The sequence below is a fragment of the Gilbertella persicaria genome (assembly GCF_025201335.1).
Source record: "Gilbertella persicaria strain CBS 190.32 chromosome Unknown B0P05scaffold_4, whole genome shotgun sequence".
Lineage (NCBI taxonomy): Eukaryota > Fungi > Mucoromycota > Mucoromycetes > Mucorales > Choanephoraceae > Gilbertella > Gilbertella persicaria.
Window position 1 is genome coordinate 585040 of NW_026251965.1, and position 24815 is coordinate 609854.

Here is a 24815-nt window from a genome sequence, read left to right on the forward strand (position 1 = left end):
ATATATTACCTATATTCACAGCTCTAATTTTTATCAATTGCTTTATCTATAGTCAGGATACATTCAACTCAAAAAGTACAGTTTTATTTGCATGATTTGACACAATTACTCCAATGGGCAAACATCAACTAACAAATGTTCTACATCTAATTAAGCGGCCATTTCCTTATTGATAAAATGTTCTAAAGTAGATAGAAAATAATAGGTATCAACCTGTCAATCACACTGAACTGATTGGAGATCGACTGGCTCATCTAATGCAGATCCTTGTACAGCAGTAGTTAGTAAATTATCTGGACCAATTCTACTATTTGTGAAATAAAGTTTCTTGAAAATTATGCTGAACCCTGACAATTCATCTATACATATGAATCTGTTGTTGACTCAGTAAACCGCATTCTTTGTTTGATCTTGATCTTTTCATTCTTATTTTGACATTAATAAGTTAGCAAAAAATAGTATGGGTGAGAATGAATGAACACGTGCAATCATGAGTGAGCATACGTAATCATGGATGACCCTGGGTGACCATGGATGGGCATAGACGAGCAGAATGACAGAAAAAACGTATGTGTTTTGGATGTTCAAGATCAATTTGCTCCTTAATATAGTAGACTTATAGAAAATAATTCTTTGTTAGTTTTTTGGCTGTATTTTGACAAGACTTTATCATTTTTATCATTTTTTTCTTAATTTAATCTAATTCTCTTAAAATTAAAGACATTAAAGCGTAGACGATAGAAGGGAAGCGTTGTGGTGAGAGTGTATTTTCTTAAGCTGAAAGTAATTGTTTTCCAGAAATGTTTTCTGTTGACACAAATAGAGTACTTGCACATTGGTATTGGTTTTGTCAAGTTCATAAATAAAGTTTGTTAACTTATTAATTTCATGGAAAAGCTTTTTTTGAGCACATGGCCCAATGTGGCCTTTGACTGCTCGGACTCGATCAATTCATAGACATGGCTATACTAAGCTAAAGATAGACTAAAAGAACAAGGGTAAAAAATGAGTAGAGAGGAGAGTGTTGACTTAATGGTGTGTATGGGTGTGGGTTTATAACCAGAGAAGAAATGGAAACATTTAGGTTGAATATTGGAAGGAGTAAATTGTTTATAATGGTATGTTGCATAGAGATGATTTGGGATAGAGGCGAGTGTATAGAGGCTCATTTGGTACTCCTACAAAGTAAAGAGCTGGTAGACTTGAGTATTTTTGAGAGAACAATTTACAAATCTCTGAAAGACAAAGAGCTTGGCAAGAGGCACTTTTGCATTCTCTGAAGCCATCTTGAGCAGTGTCGAAGGACAATGCTTGGCCTTGAAGAAGTTCCCTGATGTATGTTTTGACCGTTTTCTGGAAGTAGCAGTCAGACTAGTTAGAAAGTAATTGACTGGATCAGTCGGGCTGCCTTTCTCATGAATTGAGACTACTTGTGCGACTTGTCAACAGTAAGGCGTGCACGGTCAGCGCCAGCACAAATCAAAATATGGAGAATAGATCACAAAAACCATTGCAAAAAAGATTGGTAGACAACAAGCAGCATGGAGAGTTCGTCTGATGAAGCGTCTTCAACGCAAGCGCAACAAGTATTTCAAAGAATACGATACAGCTCGCATTCCTCATCCACTCCTTTCAAACGTTGAAAAGAAAATTGCAATGGTACAAGAGGACTATGTCAACAATCTTGTTCTTCGTGCTGGTCGACACTGGAGAGAAAATGGTGAAACTTCAGCAGGTTACCTCAAGAGAACTATTGAATCCAAATCAGCTAAGAAATCCATGCCGCCACTCATTCATCCCATCATCGGCAACCTCTGTCAATCGACCGAAGAAATGGAAGATGCGGTCTCAACTTTTTACGGTCAGCTTTACTGCCCTGACCAGGTAAGTATGAAACATATTGCAGATCTCACTAGCACAATTCCTTCTAGTGACAGCATTCCAGATGTAATGCATAATCGATTATGTGCTCCCATCGCCCTACAAGAACTTCAAGAAGGTGCGGCTAGAACCCCAAGTCAAAGCAGTCCTGGTATAGATGGGTTACCGTACGAACTACTTTCCATTTTATTGCAGCATCCACTTACTGGCGCTTTGGCCGTAAAGGTATACAATGATGCACTCACCTCCTCTAGATTTCCACAGTCTTGGTTACAAACTTGTATGATTCTACTACCAAAAAAGGGCAATCTCTCTTCGCTAACAAACTGGCGACCCATTTCACTCATTAACGCAGATGCCAAAACTTTCACTCGATTAATCAATGCTCGACTTATGCCTTACCTCAACAAATATATTTCATCACACCAACTCGGATTTATGCCTGGTAGATTCATCGCAGAAAATGGTCAGATCCTACAATCGATACAAGCTATTGCACACCATGTTAATTCCAACTCTATTGCCCTTCTTCTCGACCAAGAGAAAGCTTATGATAGGGTCCATCCTACTTATCTGACTCAAGTTATGCATGCATTTAACATACCCCATACTTTCATTGAATCCATCACATCTCTTTTCTTCTCTACTGACATTAGTTTCAATATCAATGGTCATATCTCTTCCACAACAGTCCAACAACATAGAGGTCTCCGACAAGGAGATCCACTCAGTCCTTTATTATTCAACATTGCTTTCGACCCGTTCCTTCGTTCTATTCAACAAAATCCTAATATTCAAGGTTTTAACTTTCAACTAGAAACCAAAAACCATCATTTGCCATCCTCCGTATCACCAAATGACCTCTCACTTTCCTTTCAACAACTACAACTAGACAATCCCTCATCTCCACCCTTCTCAGCGCCACCTGTCAAAGTTCTCGCCTATGCCGATGATACACTCGTTTTACTTCATAATCACCAAGACCTTCTATGCCTTCAACAATTAATTCACAATTACATGCTAGCCTCCAATGCTAAACTCAACTTCAACAAAACTACAGCCATTTCGCTGTCAGGTAAACCTAATCCAAGATGGAAGTACTTTTTAGCTTCACAGAACATTACAACTTGGCATGACAACACCTCGCCTGAAGCAGTTATTTATCTTGGTTATCCAATTTACTCCAGTCCCCATCAACGAAACTCACATATCGATAAATTATTCCGAACCATCCAGCAAGCATGTCTCATACACAGCACTAGAAATTTATCTGTTAGAGGCAGAGCTACTGTCCTCAATTCACTCATTCTATCACGACTATGGCATGTACTTCGCCTGCTTTCTCTCAACAAAACACAACAAAACACATTGCAACGCCTCATCACTTCCTTCATCAACAGTTGCCGCTTTGGTACCATTCCTTTCTCAACACTCATTTTACCTCGTTCCCAAGGTGGACTTAGCGTCATTGATCCTCATCTACAACAGAAGGCTCTTCAATGGCGATGGGTCTACCCTTTATTAGTTCCTCACTCTTTTGCTATTTCTTTACCTTCGCTTCCTTATCTCCAATTTACCCTCTCTTTCTTCCTTTGTTCCCCACAGTACCCTACTTACCACTGGCCTTTGTTATTCCCCTTTATACGAAAAAAGCTTTCTATTGACATCCCTTACTTCAACCGTATTTTCTTAGCTATAGATTATCTACCCCACAACTTCTCCAATTGTCATGTTCCCCTTCACGTTTGCCTTCACCTTCCATTTCCTGAACTTCTACATTCTATCTATCCTTCTCCACCTCCATCCAACCCTCCTATTTCTAAAAATGAATACTTCAAACACAATCCCAGTATGTTAGCCTTAACAGGTAATCACATTTTTGTTTTTGATTCTTCTAGTGAATGCCTTCGGTTTCGCTCTCGGCAAGAAGTCCCTCGTTTTGAATCGGCCACCTACCGCGTTTTACTACACTTTCGTTAAAAAAAGCTCTTCCTCAATCCCTTTGTCCTGTCACTCTTTTCTCCTGCTCCTCGTATTTCTTCCTTTTCTATTCTTCCTTCAATCTCTCACATTAGTTCCACTGATTTACAGACATTCATTTCAACCCTTACATACTCTCAATTCCCCATTACATCTTCCACTCATTCTTATCGTAAATTATGCCATAGCTCCTCCCCTCCTATACCGCCTGATCCCCGCCTATCGCCTAACTGGAAACGCTTTTGGTCTCTCAAGATCCCTCTCCCTGCTCGCAATGTCCTCTACAGGATGCTTCACAACAAAGTCAACAACCGTTTTCACCTACATCGTCTTATGCCCCATACAGTTCCTAATAGCTTTTGTATCCACTGTCCTTCAAATCTTATTACTTCCATTGATACCCTTGATCACTTTTATTTCCTCTGCCCTACCAAGTATGATGTTTGGTCTCATGTCTTCTCCAAGTACATTAATCCCAACATCCGTGCACCTTCGGTCAATCTCCTACGTCAAGTACTCCTCCTTCGGGTTGTTATCCCTCGTGTTTCTCTCCTCCATTTTCCTTCCTTAAGTACCTTCCAAATCTTTGCATGCACTGCTCTAGCCCTCTGGCAAGCTCACTGGCAATCTGTTTTTTCTGAAAACCCATTCCTCTCCAAAACTATAACCAAGACGGTTTTCCGCTTAGCAAATAAGCTGCATGATGAATCTCGCCTTGATTATGAACCGTAAATTCTCTCCTCCGCTTTCCTTTCCAGTTCCTCTCTCACTACTCATGATGTTCTCTCCACTTCAAGTATTTATCAAGCTCTCTTAAACTCTTATTCTTTTCTCAATTTCTTCTACCATAGGCTCATTTCCCTTTCCTTAGTCTAGTTCTTATAATACCACAGTCTTTTCTTCCACTCTTTTGACGTCTAAAGGACTTTAAATAAAATTGGAACAAGTCTCCCTTACAAAAAAAAAATATGGAGAATCAGGGTACCACTAAAATCTGTGATATATGTACAAAAATTAAATCTAGAGTCATAAGAAAATCACAGTAAGAGCCGTAGATGCCAGGAACTTCTCATGAATGTAATGGATTTACAAAGAAACATATATGAACTTTAAAACTTCGTAAAATTTATGCCAACTTACAAGTATGCCAATTGCGTACTCAAAAAAATATTTTTTGGAAAAAAAATAAAATAAAAAGCACTACTTTAAAATATAACAAAAAGTATTTTTTGTAATGGCAGAAAATAAAATAGAAGAGGATTTCTAATGTTTTATTTGAAATAATTAAAAAAGCCCATTTTTCAATTTTTCTGTTTTAAATAAATAAACGAGTCTACCGGATGGTGCTTTTGTTGTTTTAGTTTAAAAAGGGTATTACTGCCTGGTAGATTCGTTTTTTAATTTAAAACAAAAAAATTGAAAAATAAGCTTTTTTTTTTTATTATTATTATTTTAAGCAGAAAAATAGAGATTTTCTACCTTTTATGTTTTTTTGTCATTGCAGAAAATGTTTTTGATTTATTTTAGAATAATGTTTTTTTTTTATTATTCTTCAAAAATATTTTTTGAGTACGCAAATGGCATACTCGTAAGTCGGCATACCTGTCAATATTTTTATGATTTTTGAAAATGCTTTTGTTTTTTGTGTGCAAGCCTATCGCACTGATCATGAAGGCCTGGGTTGCATGATTCTTTCCATAATTTTCTTCATCGCTCTAGCTACCTTTTCCGTAGAGCTATCACTACAGCGTAAGCGATGGAAGAAATCTTCTACCAGAAATAGATGATGGAGACTTTTGGCCAAATCTTCACTCAAATGTGGAAGAGAAAGGCATTTGATCGAAAATTTGTTCCACCCGACGAAAGAAAATGATAATTGCTTACACTGTGGTGTACGGTTGCCGTGGTTACTATTATGGTTGCTATGGTTGCTATGGTTGCTATGGCTGTTGTAATCACTCTGCTACAACAGAGAACCTGGTCGAAAAAGTGATGATCAATAGCATTCAAGGAAGAGCACAAACCATTGCTGTTGTTATTTGGGAAGAGAAAACGTTGTTGACTACTGACAGTTGCTTCACAAATAGGTTTTTTTTTGGCTACCGCTTAATTGATTAGGGCTTACTACAATTTATCCAAGGGAAGGATGTCATTGGTTAGTAACTCCCAATCTCAAATAAAACATAGCAACCATAGCATTTTTCTTTCATTAGCGGAAGATTTCTTCCATCGCTTACGCTGTAGTGATAGCTCTACGGAAAAGGTAGCTAGAGCGATGAAGAAAATTATGGAAAGAATCATGCAACCCAGGCCTTCATGATCAGTGCGATAGGCTTGCACACAAAAAACAAAAGCATTTTCAAAAATCATAAAAATATTGACAGGTATGCCGACTTACGAGTATGCCATTTGCGTACTCAAAAAATATTTTTGAAGAATAATAAAAAAAAAACATTATTCTAAAATAAATCAAAAACATTTTCTGCAATGACAAAAAAACATAAAAGGTAGAAAATCTCTATTTTTCTGCTTAAAATAATAATAATAAAAAAAAAAAGCTTATTTTTCAATTTTTTTGTTTTAAATTAAAAAACGAATCTACCAGGCAGTAATACCCTTTTTAAACTAAAACAACAAAAGCACCATCCGGTAGACTCGTTTATTTATTTAAAACAGAAAAATTGAAAAATGGGCTTTTTTAATTATTTCAAATAAAACATTAGAAATCCTCTTCTATTTTATTTTCTGCCATTACAAAAAATACTTTTTGTTATATTTTAAAGTAGTGCTTTTTATTTTATTTTTTTTCCAAAAAATATTTTTTTGAGTACGCAATTGGCATACTTGTAAGTTGGCATAAATTTTACGAAGTTTTAAAGTTCATATATGTTTCTTTGTAAATCCATTACATTCATGAGAAGTTCCTGGCATCTACGGCTCTTACTGTGATTTTCTTATGACTCTAGATTTAATTTTTGTACATATATCACAGATTTTAGTGGTACCCTGATTCTCCATATTTTTTTTTTGTAAGGGAGACTTGTTCCAATTTTATTTAAAGTCCTTTAGACGTCAAAAGAGTGGAAGAAAAGACTGTGGTATTATAAGAACTAGACTAAGGAAAGGGAAATGAGCCTATGGTAGAAGAAATTGAGAAAAGAATAAGAGTTTAAGAGAGCTTGATAAATACTTGAAGTGGAGAGAACATCATGAGTAGTGAGAGAGGAACTGGAAAGGAAAGCGGAGGAGAGAATTTACGGTTCATAATCAAGGCGAGATTCATCATGCAGCTTATTTGCTAAGCGGAAAACCGTCTTGGTTATAGTTTTGGAGAGGAATGGGTTTTCAGAAAAAACAGATTGCCAGTGAGCTTGCCAGAGGGCTAGAGCAGTGCATGCAAAGATTTGGAAGGTACTTAAGGAAGGAAAATGGAGGAGAGAAACACGAGGGATAACAACCCGAAGGAGGAGTACTTGACGTAGGAGATTGACCGAAGGTGCACGGATGTTGGGATTAATGTACTTGGAGAAGACATGAGACCAAACATCATACTTGGTAGGGCAGAGGAAATAAAAGTGATCAAGGGTATCAATGGAAGTAATAAGATTTGAAGGACAGTGGATACAAAAGCTATTAGGAACTGTATGGGGCATAAGACGATGTAGGTGAAAACGGTTGTTGACTTTGTTGTGAAGCATCCTGTAGAGGACATTGCGAGCAGGGAGAGGGATCTTGAGAGACCAAAAGCGTTTCCAGTTAGGCGATAGGCGGGGATCAGGCGGTATAGGAGGGGAGGAGCTATGGCATAATTTACGATAAGAATGAGTGGAAGATGTAATGGGGAATTGAGAGTATGTAAGGGTTGAAATGAATGTCTGTAAATCAGTGGAACTAATGTGAGAGATTGAAGGAAGAATAGAAAAGGAAGAAATACGAGGAGCAGGAGAAAAGAGTGACAGGACAAAGGGATTGAGGAAGAGCTTTTTTTAACGAAAGTGTAGTAAAACGCGGTAGGTGGCCGATTCAAAACGAGGGACTTCTTGCCGAGAGCGAAACCGAAGGCATTCACTAGAAGAATCAAAAACAAAAATGTGATTACCTGTTAAGGCTAACATACTGGGATTGTGTTTGAAGTATTCATTTTTAGAAATAGGAGGGTTGGATGGAGGTGGAGAAGGATAGATAGAATGTAGAAGTTCAGGAAATGGAAGGTGAAGGCAAACGTGAAGGGGAACATGACAATTGGAGAAGTTGTGGGGTAGATAATCTATAGCTAAGAAAATACGGTTGAAGTAAGGGATGTCAATAGAAAGCTTTTTTCGTATAAAGGGGAATAACAAAGGCCAGTGGTAAGTAGGGTACTGTGGGGAACAAAGGAAGAAAGAGAGGGTAAATTGGAGATAAGGAAGCGAAGGTAAAGAAATAGCAAAAGAGTGAGGAACTAATAAAGGGTAGACCCATCGCCATTGAAGAGCCTTCTGTTGTAGATGAGGATCAATGACGCTAAGTCCACCTTGGGAACGAGGTAAAATGAGTGTTGAGAAAGGAATGGTACCAAAGCGGCAACTGTTGATGAAGGAAGTGATGAGGCGTTGCAATGTGTTTTGTTGTGTTTTGTTGAGAGAAAGCAGGCGAAGTACATGCCATAGTCGTGATAGAATGAGTGAATTGAGGACAGTAGCTCTGCCTCTAACAGATAAATTTCTAGTGCTGTGTATGAGACATGCTTGCTGGATGGTTCGGAATAATTTATCGATATGTGAGTTTCGTTGATGGGGACTGGAGTAAATTGGATAACCAAGATAAATAACTGCTTCAGGCGAGGTGTTGTCATGCCAAGTTGTAATGTTCTGTGAAGCTAAAAAGTACTTCCATCTTGGATTAGGTTTACCTGACAGCGAAATGGCTGTAGTTTTGTTGAAGTTGAGTTTAGCATTGGAGGCTAGCATGTAATTGTGAATTAATTGTTGAAGGCATAGAAGGTCTTGGTGATTATGAAGTAAAACGAGTGTATCATCGGCATAGGCGAGAACTTTGACAGGTGGCGCTGAGAAGGGTGGAGATGAGGGATTGTCTAGTTGTAGTTGTTGAAAGGAAAGTGAGAGGTCATTTGGTGATACGGAGGATGGCAAATGATGGTTTTTGGTTTCTAGTTGAAAGTTAAAACCTTGAATATTAGGATTTTGTTGAATAGAACGAAGGAACGGGTCGAAAGCAATGTTGAATAATAAAGGACTGAGTGGATCTCCTTGTCGGAGACCTCTATGTTGTTGGACTGTTGTGGAAGAGATATGACCATTGATATTGAAACTAATGTCAGTAGAGAAGAAAAGAGATGTGATGGATTCAATGAAAGTATGGGGTATGTTAAATGCATGCATAACTTGAGTCAGATAAGTAGGATGGACCCTATCATAAGCTTTCTCTTGGTCGAGAAGAAGGGCAATAGAGTTGGAATTAACATGGTGTGCAATAGCTTGTATCGATTGTAGGATCTGACCATTTTCTGCGATGAATCTACCAGGCATAAATCCGAGTTGGTGTGATGAAATATATTTGTTGAGGTAAGGCATAAGTCGAGCATTGATTAATCGAGTGAAAGTTTTGGCATCTGCGTTAATGAGTGAAATGGGTCGCCAGTTTGTTAGCGAAGAGAGATTGCCCTTTTTTGGTAGTAGAATCATACAAGTTTGTAACCAAGACTGTGGAAATCTAGAGGAGGTGAGTGCATCATTGTATACCTTTACGGCCAAAGCGCCAGTAAGTGGATGCTGCAATAAAATGGAAAGTAGTTCGTACGGTAACCCATCTATACCAGGACTGCTTTGACTTGGGGTTCTAGCCGCACCTTCTTGAAGTTCTTGTAGGGCGATGGGAGCACATAATCGATTATGCATTACATCTGGAATGCTGTCACTAGAAGGAATTGTGCTAGTGAGATCTGCAATATGTTTCATACTTACCTGGTCAGGGCAGTAAAGCTGACCGTAAAAAGTTGAGACCGCATCTTCCATTTCTTCGGTCGATTGACAGAGGTTGCCGATGATGGGATGAATGAGTGGCGGCATGGATTTCTTAGCTGATTTGGATTCAATAGTTCTCTTGAGGTAACCTGCTGAAGTTTCACCATTTTCTCTCCAGTGTCGACCAGCACGAAGAACAAGATTGTTGACATAGTCCTCTTGTACCATTGCAATTTTCTTTTCAACGTTTGAAAGGAGTGGATGAGGAATGCGAGCTGTATCGTATTCTTTGAAATACTTGTTGCGCTTGCGTTGAAGACGCTTCATCAGACGAACTCTCCATGCTGCTTGTTGTCTACCAATCTTTTTTGCAATGGTTTTTGTGATCTATTCTCCATATTTTGATTTGTGCTGGCGCTGACCGTGCACGCCTTACTGTTGACAAGTCGCACAAGTAGTCTCAATTCATGAGAAAGGCAGCCCGACTGATCCAGTCAATTACTTTCTAACTAGTCTGACTGCTACTTCCAGAAAACGGTCAAAACATACATCAGGGAACTTCTTCAAGGCCAAGCATTGTCCTTCGACACTGCTCAAGATGGCTTCAGAGAATGCAAAAGTGCCTCTTGCCAAGCTCTTTGTCTTTCAGAGATTTGTAAATTGTTCTCTCAAAAATACTCAAGTCTACCAGCTCTTTACTTTGTAGGAGTACCAAATGAGCCTCTATACACTCGCCTCTATCCCAAATCATCTCTATGCAACATACCATTATAAACAATTTACTCCTTCCAATATTCAACCTAAATGTTTCCATTTCTTCTCTGGTTATAAACCCACACCCATACACACCATTAAGTCAACACTCTCCTCTCTACTCATTTTTTACCCTTGTTCTTTTAGTCTATCTTTAGCTTAGTATAGCCATGTCTATGAATTGATCGAGTCCGAGCAGTCAAAGGCCACATTGGGCCATGTGCTCAAAAAAAGCTTTTCCATGAAATTAATAAGTTAACAAACTTTATTTATGAACTTGACAAAACCAATACCAATGTGCAAGTACTCTATTTGTGTCAACAGAAAACATTTCTGGAAAACAATTACTTTCAGCTTAAGAAAATACACTCTCACCACAACGCTTCCCTTCTATCGTCTACGCTTTAATGTCTTTAATTTTAAGAGAATTAGATTAAATTAAGAAAAAAATGATAAAAATGATAAAGTCTTGTCAAAATACAGCCAAAAAACTAACAAAGAATTATTTTCTATAAGTCTACTATATTAAGGAGCAAATTGATTTTGAACATCCAAAACACATACGTTTTTTCTGTCATTCTGCTCGTCTATGCCCATCCATGGTCACCCAGGGTCATCCATGATTACGTATGCTCACTCATGATTGCACGTGTTCATTCATTCTCACCCATACTATTTTTTGCTAACTTATTAATGTCAAAATAAGAATGAAAAGATCAAGATCAAACAAAGAATGCGGTTTACTGAGTCAACAACAGATTCATATGTATAGATGAATTGTCAGGGTTCAGCATAATTTTCAAGAAACTTTATTTCACAAATAGTAGAATTGGTCCAGATAATTTACTAACTACTGCTGTACAAGGATCTGCATTAGATGAGCCAGTCGATCTCCAATCAGTTCAGTGTGATTGACAGGTTGATACCTATTATTTTCTATCTACTTTAGAACATTTTATCAATAAGGAAATGGCCGCTTAATTAGATGTAGAACATTTGTTAGTTGATGTTTGCCCATTGGAGTAATTGTGTCAAATCATGCAAATAAAACTGTACTTTTTGAGTTGAATGTATCCTGACTATAGATAAAGCAATTGATAAAAATTAGAGCTGTGAATATAGGTAATATATAGTCATCTGAATCAGATTTAATGCATCATACAGTTTTCCAATACTTTGACACTCTTATGAGCACATATCAGTTTTTTATTTATCTATTTATGTATTTAGGTGAAGCAGGTGTTTTCTTTTATCAGGGCATTCCATTCAAATAAGCTACTTGATAGTACATACCTTATTCATGTATTAAAGACTCTAGACAAATAAACGCTTTAGCAGTAGAAAAAGAAAAAAAGATAGCAATTCATACAGACCTTGTTCTTTTTCTTAGGCAAATGAAGGTGCTTTGAGACCTGTTTATGCACGCATAAATACGTTAGGTACCTAGAAACAATTTTTAATCATATAAACGGTGCCTTTGGAGTTGTTTTAGACAAAAAAAAGCGACTTGTAAAACTTGACCAAAATGGTCTTCCAAAACCAAAAGGTACTACTCGTAAAGATCATCAAATTGACAACTCTTTGAGGTTTTTTTTAACGCTACAAAATGAAAAATTGAGCTATCAATATAATTAAATACTCAAAGTGTGTTCAAGGCGTTATGGTTTTTGATCAAAGTGTTTGTTTGTTAATTGTACTACGAAAATAGCATGATAAGAGTGAAAAACTTATAAACGTTTTTACACTTTTTCTCAGTATTCTGCTAGCATACTTGTCGTGTTCTTTACACCAATAGGCTCAAAAGCAAATATCTATAGCTCTTTCTATTGCACCAAATCCCGATAACTGCGTCTTCATACAGTTCTCAACAAAAGCACAATTTTTTATGCGGCTGAATGAAGAACTGGGGGTTGCGTACATTCTAATATCCGATATCAGCCATCTATCGTCCATTTACTCCACATTCACATTATAAAATGCCTATGTTTCTATTTCTATACGCTACCTGGCACTCTGAATAGCATAATTTATCTTAGAAAAATTCATTACTAATAAGTGTTTTATGTCATCGAGAGCAAAAACGCTCAAAACACAGCTTAAACATGCCAATTTTTGATAGACCATTGCTCGACAACTACATTATCAACGGGCTCCTTTTTTGTTTGAAACATGTTCTTTTAATCCCAGAAATTGAACGGTAAAATTCATGCTTTTGGCCCATGAAGGATCACGAGAGCTTGTAAAGATAAAAAAAGTTCAAGAGTTTTTTTGGAATGCCAGATTGACCCAATGTAGGTCTGATCCAGCCGAAATCTGACAATTCTACCTTTAGATACTTCTGACAAAAACAAGGCCAGTTTATTAAGACGAAAAAGGCAGCTGCATTTAAGCATTGCCTTCAAACCTGCGTTCAAAGTCCGTAACCAAAAAATAAAAATGATTATTCCTTTATGCCTAGAAATTTTGTCCATTTGAAATGAAAGAAATGTCACAATAAGTTAAATCAAATCAAATGAGACGAACTGTTTTTTTTGGAGACACTTTTTTTAGACACTTTTAGTTTCTTACACGCAGATAATCATAAAGTCTCTTACTTTAGACTAAAGAATTGTAGCTGTTTAAACTTAACCGGCCTCGATTGGCTTGTTCTTTATTTTCTTGAACATGATAGTTATTACTAGAGAACAAGCAATATGCATGTTTTTTCTGCGAGGAATACAACGAAGATATGTCAAAAAACTAACTAAAGAAGTTGATGATTTCGTAGATGGTGAAATTTGTTATACAGAAGATCCAACAAAGCCGATCATATGCTCCCTCAAAACCTTGAAGGCTAATTCAAATTACTATCAGTACCCTGCAACAATAACGGACAAAGAGTAGCGTGTAGAATCTTCGAAAGAATGAAGGTTATCATAGATTTTCAATTACCTGACATCTAACTTTTTTTAAAAACATTTAAATAAAGCTTTTTACTTGCTATTAAGGAAACTAATTTCAGCGATATCTTTATTTTGGTAGATAAGAGTAACTATATCATTCTGATTACTGACTATAATCTTTATAATACAGTGTTGAGAAATCGCCCTATTTTGACCTTTGCTCAAAATCCGTTCTGCACTTGTTGTATCTTCTGTGGGTCGTTCAGGAGCTCGTTCCTATCAAATATAGCTACTTTATTGCTATAAGGAAGGCTGTCTACAACAATCTTCTCTATATTAGCATTTTTACTGTTAAGACTCGTTAGTAAATTTAATTATTTTCAAAGTTACCTCAAGAAGGTCTCAAAATCACTTATATTTGTCGTAAGAACAGCAAAAGTCAACATCACAAGGCATGTTTTATTTTAGCAGAAACATATCTCAACATATCTGGGAGTTTCAACATTAGAGGTGGGCGTAAAAGACTACCTATTATATCGTTTTTACCTTGAGTATTGCCATCAGCATCCAGTTTTTCTGGTAACTTGTTATCATCAGCCAGATCCCTGTCCATGATTGGATCATTTGAGCTTGTCTTGAATGACACAAAAACCCTGTCGACCATCAATCGCATTTTTAATTTCTTTCACATAATGTTTGACAGGTTTGAACGCGTTTCTTTTGTTTTAGATTTTCTTGCGTAACCAATTGCACTATATCCATCATTTTTGAAATGTCGTAGAAAAAAGCGATCTAGAGCGAAAACAACCAATTGAAATTGAGTACAATCTTCCTTATAGTTACAATCCAAATAAGCGAAGGTTTAAACTTCAAATATTAAACAAGAAAAAAAAGAAGGTCAGACTAAATCTATTACGCTTAAGGAAGTTGCCTTTAGGAGACGCCAAGCTTGCGTGGCATTCGTCGAAAAAGAAACAATCAATCAAGTTGAAGGATATAATTACTCCCTGCTTTATTAATGATAGAATAGATATTTTAGTGTAGAATAGAAAAGCATAAATACCGTGTTGTTGATGATTATGTTACTTATCAAAGACTTTTAGAATATTTTCTCAGTAATATCATTGGCTAAGAAATATTACATTATCACGTGATCTTAATTATTTGAACACAAACCTAAAGAAATTATCAAGACGGCAGAAAGACTGGATAGTCTGCTGGTATAATGGTAACTGTTCGACAATAAATTTTACAACATTTGCTACCACATATTCTATGATTGAATGAATGCAAAATAAATAAATAAAAATCAGGTGCCTTACCTATGTATTTCTCCTTTAATACGTACAATGATTGAACTGAAACGGTCACTGTTGTATTAATTTTTTTTCTTTTGACGGTAGCGCCAATCAAATAAATCCTTTTTCCTGAACACCATCTTCCAAAGCCAGTGGGGTTTTTGTCCAAGTAAATATGAATACTTCCAAACATAAGCCAGGATATCGCCCATTGAACACAAAAGGTTTTCATACACCTCATCATTGTGTTGATCAACAGGAAAAAAGACTGTGTTGAGAAATTGCAAAAGTCCTAAAAAATTGACGTTTAATGAGATATCTGATATATACAAATGATTTGTTAATTACTTATGAGTTGTAGCTTTTGTTCCTCAATTGTAATGTCGTTGGTTACTGATTCTCTGGGTTGATACTTGTGGTATAAAAATGGGTTTCGGTTGATAGTTCTTTTGATTAAAATGATCGGTTTTGTTGGATCTTCTGTATAACAAATTTCACCATCTACGAAATCATCAACTTCTTTAGTTAGTTTTTTGACATATCTTCGTTGTATTCCTCGCAGAAAAAACATGCATATTGCTTGTTCTCTAGTAATAACTATCATGTTCAAGAAAATAAAGAACAAGCCAATCGAGGCCGGTTAAGTTTAAACAGCTACAATTCTTTAGTCTAAAGTAAGAGACTTTATGATTATCTGCGTGTAAGAAACTAAAAGTGTCTAAAAAAAGTGTCTCCAAAAAAAACAGTTCGTCTCATTTGATTTGATTTAACTTATTGTGACATTTCTTTCATTTCAAATGGACAAAATTTCTAGGCATAAAGGAATAATCATTTTTGGCTTAGTACCATTAATTTTTTGGAAAGTGACATTTAGTTTTCTCAAAATGACAAAATTTACCGTTTTCACTGTACTTGCACTTACAAACCACAACCGCGTTTTAATTGGTTCGAGAGGAAAGCCAGCCATCAGAATCATAAAAGCAAAGCGTAATGTTGTAGCGTATTGAAGACAACATTACTATAGAGTAACAAAGTGAATTACACTTTGATCAACTCATACTGAAAACAAAAGGTAGTAATGAAGCAGCAAATTTAAATGGATAAAGCTGTTTTAAAGGTAGGTTACATACACTGTTTTTATGCAAGGCTGTTTGTGTCACTAATTGAAGGCAAAGAAACAATGCGCAAGCACAAGGTCTATTCAACGACAAGTACTGACTGCAAAGCAAGAAAGTGTACTATTGATTACTAGCAAAGCCCCTACATTGTATGCAACTAATTGGTAGCTATATAATTAATCGATAGGCACAATAGCATTTGATTATACAAGTTTCAGTGCAACTTCATATCTGAATAGCGCAAAATTAAAGCAAAACATCAAATAAACACAGCTACACGGCTAGAAGACATCATTCTCCTATACGTATAGAGCAAGAAAAACGTCTTATCATACTCATAGGCATATCATGTCTTTAAATAAGTAAGGGAAAAGTCGTAGTTGCCGGAAGGAAAGGCAAAAGTCTGTTTTAGACAATTTAATGAAACGACGAACATCATTGTAGGACAAATCAATTATAAAAATTTCGCATTTTGATCCTATCAAATGAAAAACTTATTTTATGATGCTAATTGTCTGTATCAACTTCAGGCATATCAAAATCCCAGAAGCAATAGGTTGATTTGCACTAAGATGTATCAATTGATGTCGCATCAACTTCATTTCTTTTGCTAGCTTCACATAGCCTGACACTCACATCCAGGATTTCGTTTATATGATACCTTTAATTCTAAGATGCCAATCACAGTCATCACCAGGTCGTCATTTGCAAATACTGCCCAATCTGGTTTGTAGACAGTCTCCGCAACGTCTTTGTTGTTGTCCACATTAACGTCAGCATTGTAGTCGTTGCCATCATCTAAGGTACCATTATTACTATCGCCATTTCGCCTCTGTTTTATAGTCGGCAAGAAGGTATTATTGGCCTTGCGAACATAATGATCAGTCACCGTTTACTTCTGACTCATGCGCTTTCAGATATAATCTACTTATAGAGTAAAACTCAAAGCAAATGAATCTTTCTTTGTTTTTTTTGTGGACTGGATACTTTGGACACTTTTTAAGGTGTTTTTTTAATGACAGGAGCCTCCTCTTGCTTAGTCAAATAGAGTCAATAAAACATTAAATGTTCATCTTGACTGACTTTTAACTTGTTTCTTTATCATACATACAGTCCTTTTGGTTGGACTCAACAACTTATTTGTTTAGATTATGCCACAAGCAACTTTGTAAGACGCGTATTTATTCTTAATATAACTAAACACGTCCATTATGTAGATATTCATTAGGTAAATTAGTACATGCTCTTCATTTCCTAACTGATTCTTAAAGAAAACTATACATTTGGAACAAAAGAAGCCCAACCAGAAGAAGATCCTTCTGTCTCTGCTAGACTCAAACGATTAGAAACTGATTTCGAACAGCATGGAATGAGACAATCTGTAGAAGCCGTACTTGTTGTCCATCAGCACCAACATGCACACGTACTCATGTTGCAGATTGCTAATTCATTCTTTAAATTGTAAGATGTCGTATTCACAATCCATGTATTGACTATGCATAGACCAGGACATTATCTCAAACCGGGAGAGAGCGAAGAGGAAGGATTAAAAGAAATTTTGAATTTAAGGCTTGGACCTGAAGATACATCCGAATGGAATACTGCAGAAGATTGGAAAATAGGCGAAAAGCTGTCTACTTGGTGGCGACCTAATTTTGAGTCGTATATGGTAAGTTCTTTTCTCTATGATCATTGTATGCTGATAAGTTGTATAGTATCCCTATGTGCCAGCTCATGTAACAGAACCAAAGGAAAAGAAGTCATTGTATATCGTTCATTTACCACCGACAAGTAAGCTTTAATTCATAGTTACACTAGACTCATGTCAAATCTATAGAGGTGTTATATGTACCAAAGAACATGAAGTTGTTGGCAGTACCATTGTTTGAATTGTATGATAATTCTGCACGTTATGGTGCACAATTATCTACTATTGCACATTTATTAAGTAGATATGATTTTGTATTCGAGAATAAAACTATTACTTGTCAAGAGTAACATCATGGTTTACTTTTGGATTAAACAAGAAGCTATTAGGTCCCCAAAAGAAGTTTCTTGCTCTAAAGTTCATATAGTCATAACCAATCCATTCAGGAGGATGTTCTTCAAGATGGTGTTGGTGTTCCGAATATAGATTATAAGCATTAATGCCAGCAGCTAAAAGACTAATGATCTAGATAAACAAACAGGTTTTGTAGGCTCAAACTTACGTAGGAACACAAACAAAAAGCGAAATCTTCTTCCAAGTACTTGCTGCATCTATATTTTGTTCTTTAGATCAAGTTCCAATCTATATACACTTTACCAGCTGCATGGTGCTTAACAGCTTGTCTTTCTGCTTCAAAGTGACTTTTTGTTACTTGAGATTGATAACGAAGACCAATTCGCTTGATTTGATGGACAGAGCGCAACATTGTTGTATGTAAAGTAAAAATTAAAAAGAAAAAAGAACAATAACCCTTGCTTTCTCACCACATTTGTATTATTTATGCAACTCTGTTTCTGATGAGACTGTGTCAATCATGCTATGGCTGTCAAACTCTAATCTCGATGACGTAGCAAGGAACTATCGGCATTGAAAGAAGAACTCTATTGGTTACTCAAATTCATGCCATTACTGCCATTGTTCAGTGAACAGAGTCAAGGTATGGAATGCAATAGAAAAGCTATCAATCCAACGTTCCTGCTAAAAATACCGCACCATAAATCATTGATAGAAGAAAGATTATCATGAGAAATTAGTCTCATTTAGTACGGAATCAAACATAAACTCGGCGTTATCGTTCAAGTCTTCCTGCCTTGACAAAAGCCAGAAGAAAGTAGTATCAAGTTCAGTGAACAGAATTCACGAATTCATTCTCAGAAGCAAACGTCATCTTTTTTTTCTCTGGTTTCAACAGAATGAATGGTGGCCCAGACTGTCCGTGAAAAGACCGGAATTTGAATCATCAAAGTGTCGGTAACAACGAGGGGTCAAAGACGTCTTGTTTTTTTTTCCTCTCTCTCTGTAGTCGACTAAACCCCCCCTCTCTCCCTTTTTTATATATATGTCAGGTACTTGATCAAACATGATAGAATAATTGTTAATCAGACGATAGAACAAGCAACTCAAAAAGATATGGCAAAGTCTCGAATTCCTCTCGAGTACCGCGACTATTGTGCTAATCTCTTGATTCCCCTTAATAAGTGCAGAGGTGAGACTTTCTATCTCCCTTGGAAGTGCGAAAACGAACGTCATGCTTACGAAAAGTGTCAATACGATGAGTAAGTGGCAGAATAGGCATTGGTTTCGATATTAATATGTGCCATAGTTTTAAGCGTCGTATGAAGGAACAACAAGCAAAGGCAGAGGAAGAAGCATAAACTATACAATAAACACAAAGAAAAAAGAACAACAACGGTTTTATTTTTTTTATGTTACGTATCAATCAAAGAGGATGTAGAGGGTTCTTTTGGTGTGGCATAGATATGATTCATGAGAGACTCGAGATAATTTTCTGCAAAAGAAGACATGTAGAATTCGTGTTCAGAATTATGTGCAGAGACAAAATTATGAGCCAATTCATGACAGAGTGTCATGAACCAATAGATCAATGCTTCTTTGCGTCTACTCGCTTCTTCAGTCTGGTTTGTATAGTCATGCAGAGCTAAAAAGTACCGCAAATTCATAAACAAACTACCACTTAAATTAAAAGCAATAGTGGGTCCTTCAGGATCATAAAAGATCTGTATTGTCTTGAGTGGCAAATCAAATACCTGAGATAGTTGTGTTAGGATCTGCTTGAATCGAGCCATGGCTTGGCCGTATTGTTGTAACACATCATCTGCTTGGACTGTTCGATGGACATAGAATTCAATGCCCATCACATTGCCTACATACGTCAGGTTTTGACCTGGTGTAGCATCACAATAATTCGTGGATTCATTTACTTGGTTAATACGAGGAGGCGTGTAAACGTCTTGACCGGCATAGGGTTTGCAGGAATGAATGGCTCGCTTAAGGTTTTGTCGAATATTGGCTGAAAAATTAGGTGTGATGGTTGTGTCTGACTTGGGCAATTTAGGCTTCTTGTCTACTTCTTTGGTAGGTTCTGGTATATCATCTTTGGCAGGTAATTGAGGTGGTGGTGATGGTGTTGGTTGTGGGTTCTTCCAATTAGAAAACAATCGGTTCATAAAACCAGAAGATCGCTTAGCTTGTTCTTGTTCTCTCAGCAGGGCTGCCTGTCTTTTTTTTCTTCTTCCTCCTCTGAAATCACCACTGCTTCATTTTCAGCATCTGTCTTTACTTTAGGATAGTTGCCTGCAAGTAAATGCGATATCACATTTTGTACATGGTTTTCGTGTTGTTGAGCAAGCAATTGTCGAATATAGCCTTCTTGACAATCACCAAACACTTCTTTTACTTGCTTTGTAAATGTGTCTATTTCTTTAGGCGATAATGGCTTTGGCATGATAGGCGAAGAGACAGGAGATGTTGATTTCAATTGAGTTGCTTGTTGCTTTTGTTCTTGTTTACGAATGTTCAAAATACGATCTACAGGGACGCCTTTGCGGCGCAGGTTATAAAGACTAGCTGTCAAATAGCGCTCAACTACAATTGCATCATTAAACCGCACACGGGCAAATATCAAACTACAGAGTGAATTAGCAATATCATAGTAATCAATGTCGTTTGAATTCGATATGTAGATCACAAAGTTGTTGCGGTCAGCACAAGATGTGGTGGGCTGGACGTTTTTCTCGTTTGTGTATTTGAATGTACGCGTAATTCTGAGGTCTTTGACTTGAGTCACTTTGAGGTTTTGTTTGACGTATTTATCATCCCGCAAGAGCTCTTTGCGTCGTTGAGGATTGTCGTTCATCATTTGATAGATAATGATAGGTGTACGTTCAAACACCATCTCAGTAATTTGCTTTGTCTTGGGAGTGATGCCAATGTTGCTGGCATAGGAATAAGCTTCTCTAATTTGGCTGGATAACATTTTACTCCCTAGACTAGCATAAAAATCTTCCAGTAGAGGTTCCATAGGTGCAGACAAGGGAGAAAAGATTTGTTGGCCCATGGTATCATCAATAATAAAGATATCAGAAGCCTTTGCTAATCGATATTGTACAAATTCTTCGTCCAACTGTTGCTCGCCTCCTTCTTCTTGTTGCTTTTGTTGTTCTGAAATAGACGTCCGTTTGATCCCCACCAAGAATGGTTTTACCTTCATATCGTTTAATAGTGAACGATTCGATTTGATCAGATAAAACTGTCCTGCAATCTGTCTTAATACATTGAGATAGCGTTCTCCACCACTACTGAGGTCCCAGAAACGCTGGGGGTCCTTCACCAGCATCGAGGCCAATTCAACTGTGGTAGGTTCATCCTTGACACCACACGAACGTAGAAACGAATTTGCCAACGATCCAAAACTGACAAACACAAACAACTCTTTATGAAAATTCGTGCTCGACTCTTCCGACTCAAAATAACACTGAGAGGGTTCCACCAGTTTGCCTTGGACTGGAATAAACGCAAATTGACAGAGCACTTGCCAATGCGACCGAGAAAATTCACCCATGCGACTGGCCATGTATTCAAACACTCGACGTGCTTTCTCTGAGTTGAGTTCAGGTGTGGCTAAAAAGGCTTTGATCAATTCGTCCGCGGGTGGGTTTTCACGCACGCCTAGTTTATCACGCACAGGAATCAGGTCTTGATGAAGCACTTTAAAATGCAAGAGTTGAACGTCAGGATTGGTAAAGCATTCACGAGGCGTAGCGAAGGTCTTGCCGTCCGAGCAAGGTAAGAATTTGATTTGTATTTTGTCGACATCGTATGCGTTTTTGTAGTCTTGATGATGCTCAATCAAGTAGGAAAGAGCTCGGTGTTGAATGGCTTTACGCTCCGATGTCATCTGAGCAGCTGGAGCAGCCAAGATGAGCAATGTGGCCAAAGGAGGGTTGGTGTTGAGACCTAGTTTCTCCAAGAACTTGGCTTCCTCACTTGAAGATCGCCATCGAGGACTGCTTGTCCAATAAATCAAGGGCAATTGAAGTTGCCTAGCTGTATCTGTGGGTGCAAATAACTCGGATGCTCTATACCGTCTATAGACTTTGCGAGACGTTGTCTCCATCACAGGCTGACCATGCTCTATCTTGCCTGTAGGCTTTGTGATTTCTCGCATCTGAGGCTCTTCTCCTTCTTTTGTAAAAATGGCTGTTTCGGTCAGACGGCGGATCTCAAGTGAACTGAGTGTCGACTGGACTGAAGTCAAGTATTTGATCAGTTCTACATGCGACCAACTACCGTCCGAAATCAAGCGATCAAACACCATTTGTAGCTCCACATGCTTCCTTACGCCCAGTGCCGTCAAAAACAAGTCATGAATATGACGAGGATGAGCAAAATCAACAATAGGCAGATCATCAAATAAATTGACAGAGGCAAAATAAGCTTCATGAGGTAACTTCATGCCAAACCGAGTGGCAATGCATGTCTTGGATTTGAGTAAAGTTACAATATCCGCTTGTGATTTGGTGGATAGATGACTGTATTGTTTTGAGACGACTGTCAAGATACGTTCTGCAAAGTCTTTTGACGTCTCTAATTCAGGCTTTGTAGTTGCAATAAAATATAGCCAATGATAGACTGTCAATTCACGCATATCACTATGGTCAGTGTAAGAACTCAACATAAATAAAAGTAATGGCTTACCCAAAATACATGGCTAAATCAGAGGTTGAAAAGTGCTTGGAAATACTAAAAGGCATAGTGTCATTAGGTACTGCCATTTCAAGCGGAATGACTTTAGGATTCAACCACCATTTTGTACGAGATAATTGTAGTAATCCTTGCTCTTCTCCACAATCCATGATGGCAGCATCCAGGAACTGCGCACGGATATCAGGTTGAATGCTAGTGGCGGGTATAGATGAATTCCTTTTATTACATTCAATCCACCACTTCATACAAGCAACCATCTCTTCTGGTTTCAGTGATCGAGCGTTCAATTCTTTCAAGACATCCTGCAAACCCAAGGGAGACAAGAGATGAAGACCAGTCAATTTAGTCAGACTCTCTCTACATTCTTGAAACACTACGGGTGTCACAGTAGGAATGGTCTTTATAAACGTATCCAATAGCTCAGTAATGACATGGCCTGTGAGACTTGTACTATCAGGCACTGTTCTTGTTTTGGAAATCGACTGTATGCCATGCGAAGTCATGATCTCAAGAGGCAGCTTACAGGACTCAAAGAACCTTTCTTCATGCTTTTGGCTCACAATAGCACTTGGTGTCGAATGCTGAAAAGTAAAGGATCGTAATGCATGCGCTGCTCTCTTTTCCAACATGGTTTTTGCACTATCTGTTCCCTCGACTATGGTCTTGTCTACTTCAGCAGAATGACCTACTAACTCACGATACAATCTTGCAATTTGTTCCATTTCATCATTATAGACCAATCTTGCCAACAAACCACCAACAGCCAACAACTCCTTGTTCCAGACACTGATATATCGATCTGCAAAATCAATGCTTTCTCTTTCAACCGTAGGAATAAAGCGTGAAGCCATATGACAACAACAGCCTGTGGTCTGATGCGTAGGAAACCCAATAAACACACGACCCTGATGAGGAAATGGAATCAAGTCCTTAAAGATCTGGTTTCGATTCTCGGAGGCGTCTAATTCTTCTTTGCCTGTATAGACCAGTTGAAACTTGGTTGTCTTGGGTGGTTTCTTTTTGGTCGCACGCTCCATTTCCTTTTCATAGTCTCGACTCACACTGACCTGCAAAGCAGCAGTAACGACTCTCAAGAAAATACTGCCCTTTTCAACAGGCAGTCCATTACTGTTTTCCTTTTTGTCTGGCTTATGCAAGAAATTCGCAAAGGGTGCAAAGATAGAAGGCGGCGTGTATTTCTCAGAATCCAGTTGAATCTGTCGCATGTCTGCACCTGTGATATGGAACATACGATGGGGTGTTGTCAAGACCATGTTGCGAGCATCAATCTTCATGGCTCTTGGATCTGCTACTCGTTTTGTAAGACTGAATATCTGTTGTTGGTTAAAATAGACCGAGATGTGTCTTAGGTTGGCTGTGAAGCCCATACTGGTGGTTAAGAATCGACTGAAATCATCAAAATTGGGCATTTCCATAGGCTCTCTCAAGTCCATCAAAAAAGAAGTCCATGTATCTATCTCTTTTTCAGGTACGTCTGCTCTTTTGGCAAACAATTGATCCCCTTTAAAATAAAATGCCATGCATTGAGAACCTGAAAACACACTAAGAGACAATCAATACCAAACACCCTTGAAGCTTTTACCTACAATGGGTTTTCACAGACAGAGAATAGTGAATAGAAACCAACACCAAATGCACCAATTTTTTGTTCATCTACAGAAATTCAGGTACAGAACACATCAGTCGTTTTTTTTTTTTTTTTTTTTTTTTTTTTTGTTGCTGTTGTTAAATCTGTACCTGGATTTCCTTCAGCAATACGTTTTAAACGTTGCCAGTCTTCAGGTCGAAAGGCCATACCGTTATTTTTAAAGACGATTTTATCACATTTAGTTGATAAATCAGGTGGTTTCGAGGTATCTGTGGCTGTACTACTATGAAAATGGATTTGGATCGAGGAAGAAGAGGCATCATCTATCATCTAAGTTACTCATGACACACACACACAAACATGCAATATGTTTACCAGCATTCTGCATGAGTTCTCGGTATAAAACGTATTCAGCCGAGTATCTTGCCAAGATCTTGTCAATCAAATGTCTTTGATTTACTACACATACATAATGAGTCAAGCACTTGACAGTATCCTATACCTTCTACTTTCTCTTCTACGCCTGCTGTATCCATGATATTGGAGCGTAGAAGCTCCAACCGGTTATCCATATTGGTTGTAGTAATAACAATTAAAAAAAGTAAAAAAAAAAAAA

At 37.5% G+C, this 24815-nt stretch overlaps 8 protein-coding genes across 8 annotated transcripts; 3 read left to right on the plus strand and 5 right to left on the minus strand.

Moving 5' to 3' along the window:
- The first annotated feature begins 13010 nt into the window (after positions 1-13010).
- Positions 13011-13562, plus strand: B0P05DRAFT_526072 (uncharacterized protein). Its single transcript, XM_051576389.1, has one exon. The coding sequence runs from the start codon at positions 13242-13244 to the stop codon at positions 13458-13460; it is 219 nt and encodes a 72-aa protein (XP_051438845.1). The 5' UTR covers positions 13011-13241; the 3' UTR covers positions 13461-13562.
- A 13-nt stretch (positions 13563-13575) lies between these two features.
- Positions 13576-14141, minus strand: B0P05DRAFT_622490 (uncharacterized protein). Its single transcript, XM_051583447.1, has 3 exons — positions 14006-14141; positions 13850-13948; positions 13576-13807 (listed from the first exon to the last, which is right to left on the minus strand). Exons 2-3 carry the CDS (start codon positions 13903-13905, stop codon positions 13681-13683), a joined length of 183 nt encoding a protein of 60 aa, XP_051438847.1. The 5' UTR covers positions 13906-13948; positions 14006-14141; the 3' UTR covers positions 13576-13680.
- Positions 13576-14558, minus strand: B0P05DRAFT_526074 (uncharacterized protein). Its single transcript, XM_051576390.1, has 2 exons — positions 14006-14558; positions 13576-13948 (listed from the first exon to the last, which is right to left on the minus strand). The coding sequence occupies exons 1-2, from the start codon at positions 14130-14132 to the stop codon at positions 13905-13907; spliced, it is 171 nt and encodes a 56-aa protein (XP_051438846.1). The 5' UTR covers positions 14133-14558; the 3' UTR covers positions 13576-13904.
- Positions 14559-14824: 266 nt separating this feature from the next.
- B0P05DRAFT_226146 (uncharacterized protein) lies at positions 14825-15560 on the minus strand. The gene has a single exon (XM_051573271.1). The coding sequence runs from the start codon at positions 15359-15361 to the stop codon at positions 15098-15100; it is 264 nt and encodes an 87-aa protein (XP_051438848.1). The 5' UTR covers positions 15362-15560; the 3' UTR covers positions 14825-15097.
- A 1466-nt stretch (positions 15561-17026) lies between these two features.
- B0P05DRAFT_568540 (Cleavage/polyadenylation specificity factor subunit 5) lies at positions 17027-17873 on the plus strand (the record flags this gene model as incomplete). Its single annotated transcript, XM_051581201.1, has 6 exons — positions 17027-17043; positions 17093-17103; positions 17147-17336; positions 17379-17544; positions 17591-17666; positions 17713-17873. 6 exons carry the CDS (start codon positions 17027-17029, stop codon positions 17871-17873), a joined length of 621 nt encoding a protein of 206 aa, XP_051438849.1.
- B0P05DRAFT_462402 (cytochrome c oxidase, subunit VIa) lies at positions 17857-18289 on the minus strand (the record flags this gene model as incomplete). The annotated part of the gene is made up of 3 exons (XM_051574115.1): positions 17857-18040; positions 18086-18134; positions 18181-18289. The coding sequence occupies 3 exons, from the start codon at positions 18287-18289 to the stop codon at positions 17857-17859; spliced, it is 342 nt and encodes a 113-aa protein (XP_051438850.1).
- Positions 18290-18780: 491 nt separating this feature from the next.
- On the plus strand, positions 18781-19238 carry B0P05DRAFT_577250 (NADH-ubiquinone oxidoreductase B18 subunit-domain-containing protein; the record flags this gene model as incomplete). The annotated part of the gene is made up of 3 exons (XM_051581770.1): positions 18781-18795; positions 18967-19139; positions 19187-19238. 3 exons carry the CDS (start codon positions 18781-18783, stop codon positions 19236-19238), a joined length of 240 nt encoding a protein of 79 aa, XP_051438851.1.
- A 32-nt stretch (positions 19239-19270) lies between these two features.
- B0P05DRAFT_526093 (uncharacterized protein) lies at positions 19271-24787 on the minus strand. Its single transcript, XM_051576391.1, has 13 exons — positions 24702-24787; positions 24575-24658; positions 24349-24522; positions 24198-24264; positions 22582-24153; positions 22517-22535; positions 22417-22480; positions 22385-22392; positions 22245-22363; positions 22197-22220; positions 22160-22169; positions 20135-22126; positions 19271-20099 (listed from the first exon to the last, which is right to left on the minus strand). The coding sequence occupies exons 1-13, from the start codon at positions 24769-24771 to the stop codon at positions 19293-19295; spliced, it is 5010 nt and encodes a 1669-aa protein (XP_051438852.1). The 5' UTR covers positions 24772-24787; the 3' UTR covers positions 19271-19292.
- Positions 24788-24815: the final 28 nt, after the last annotated feature.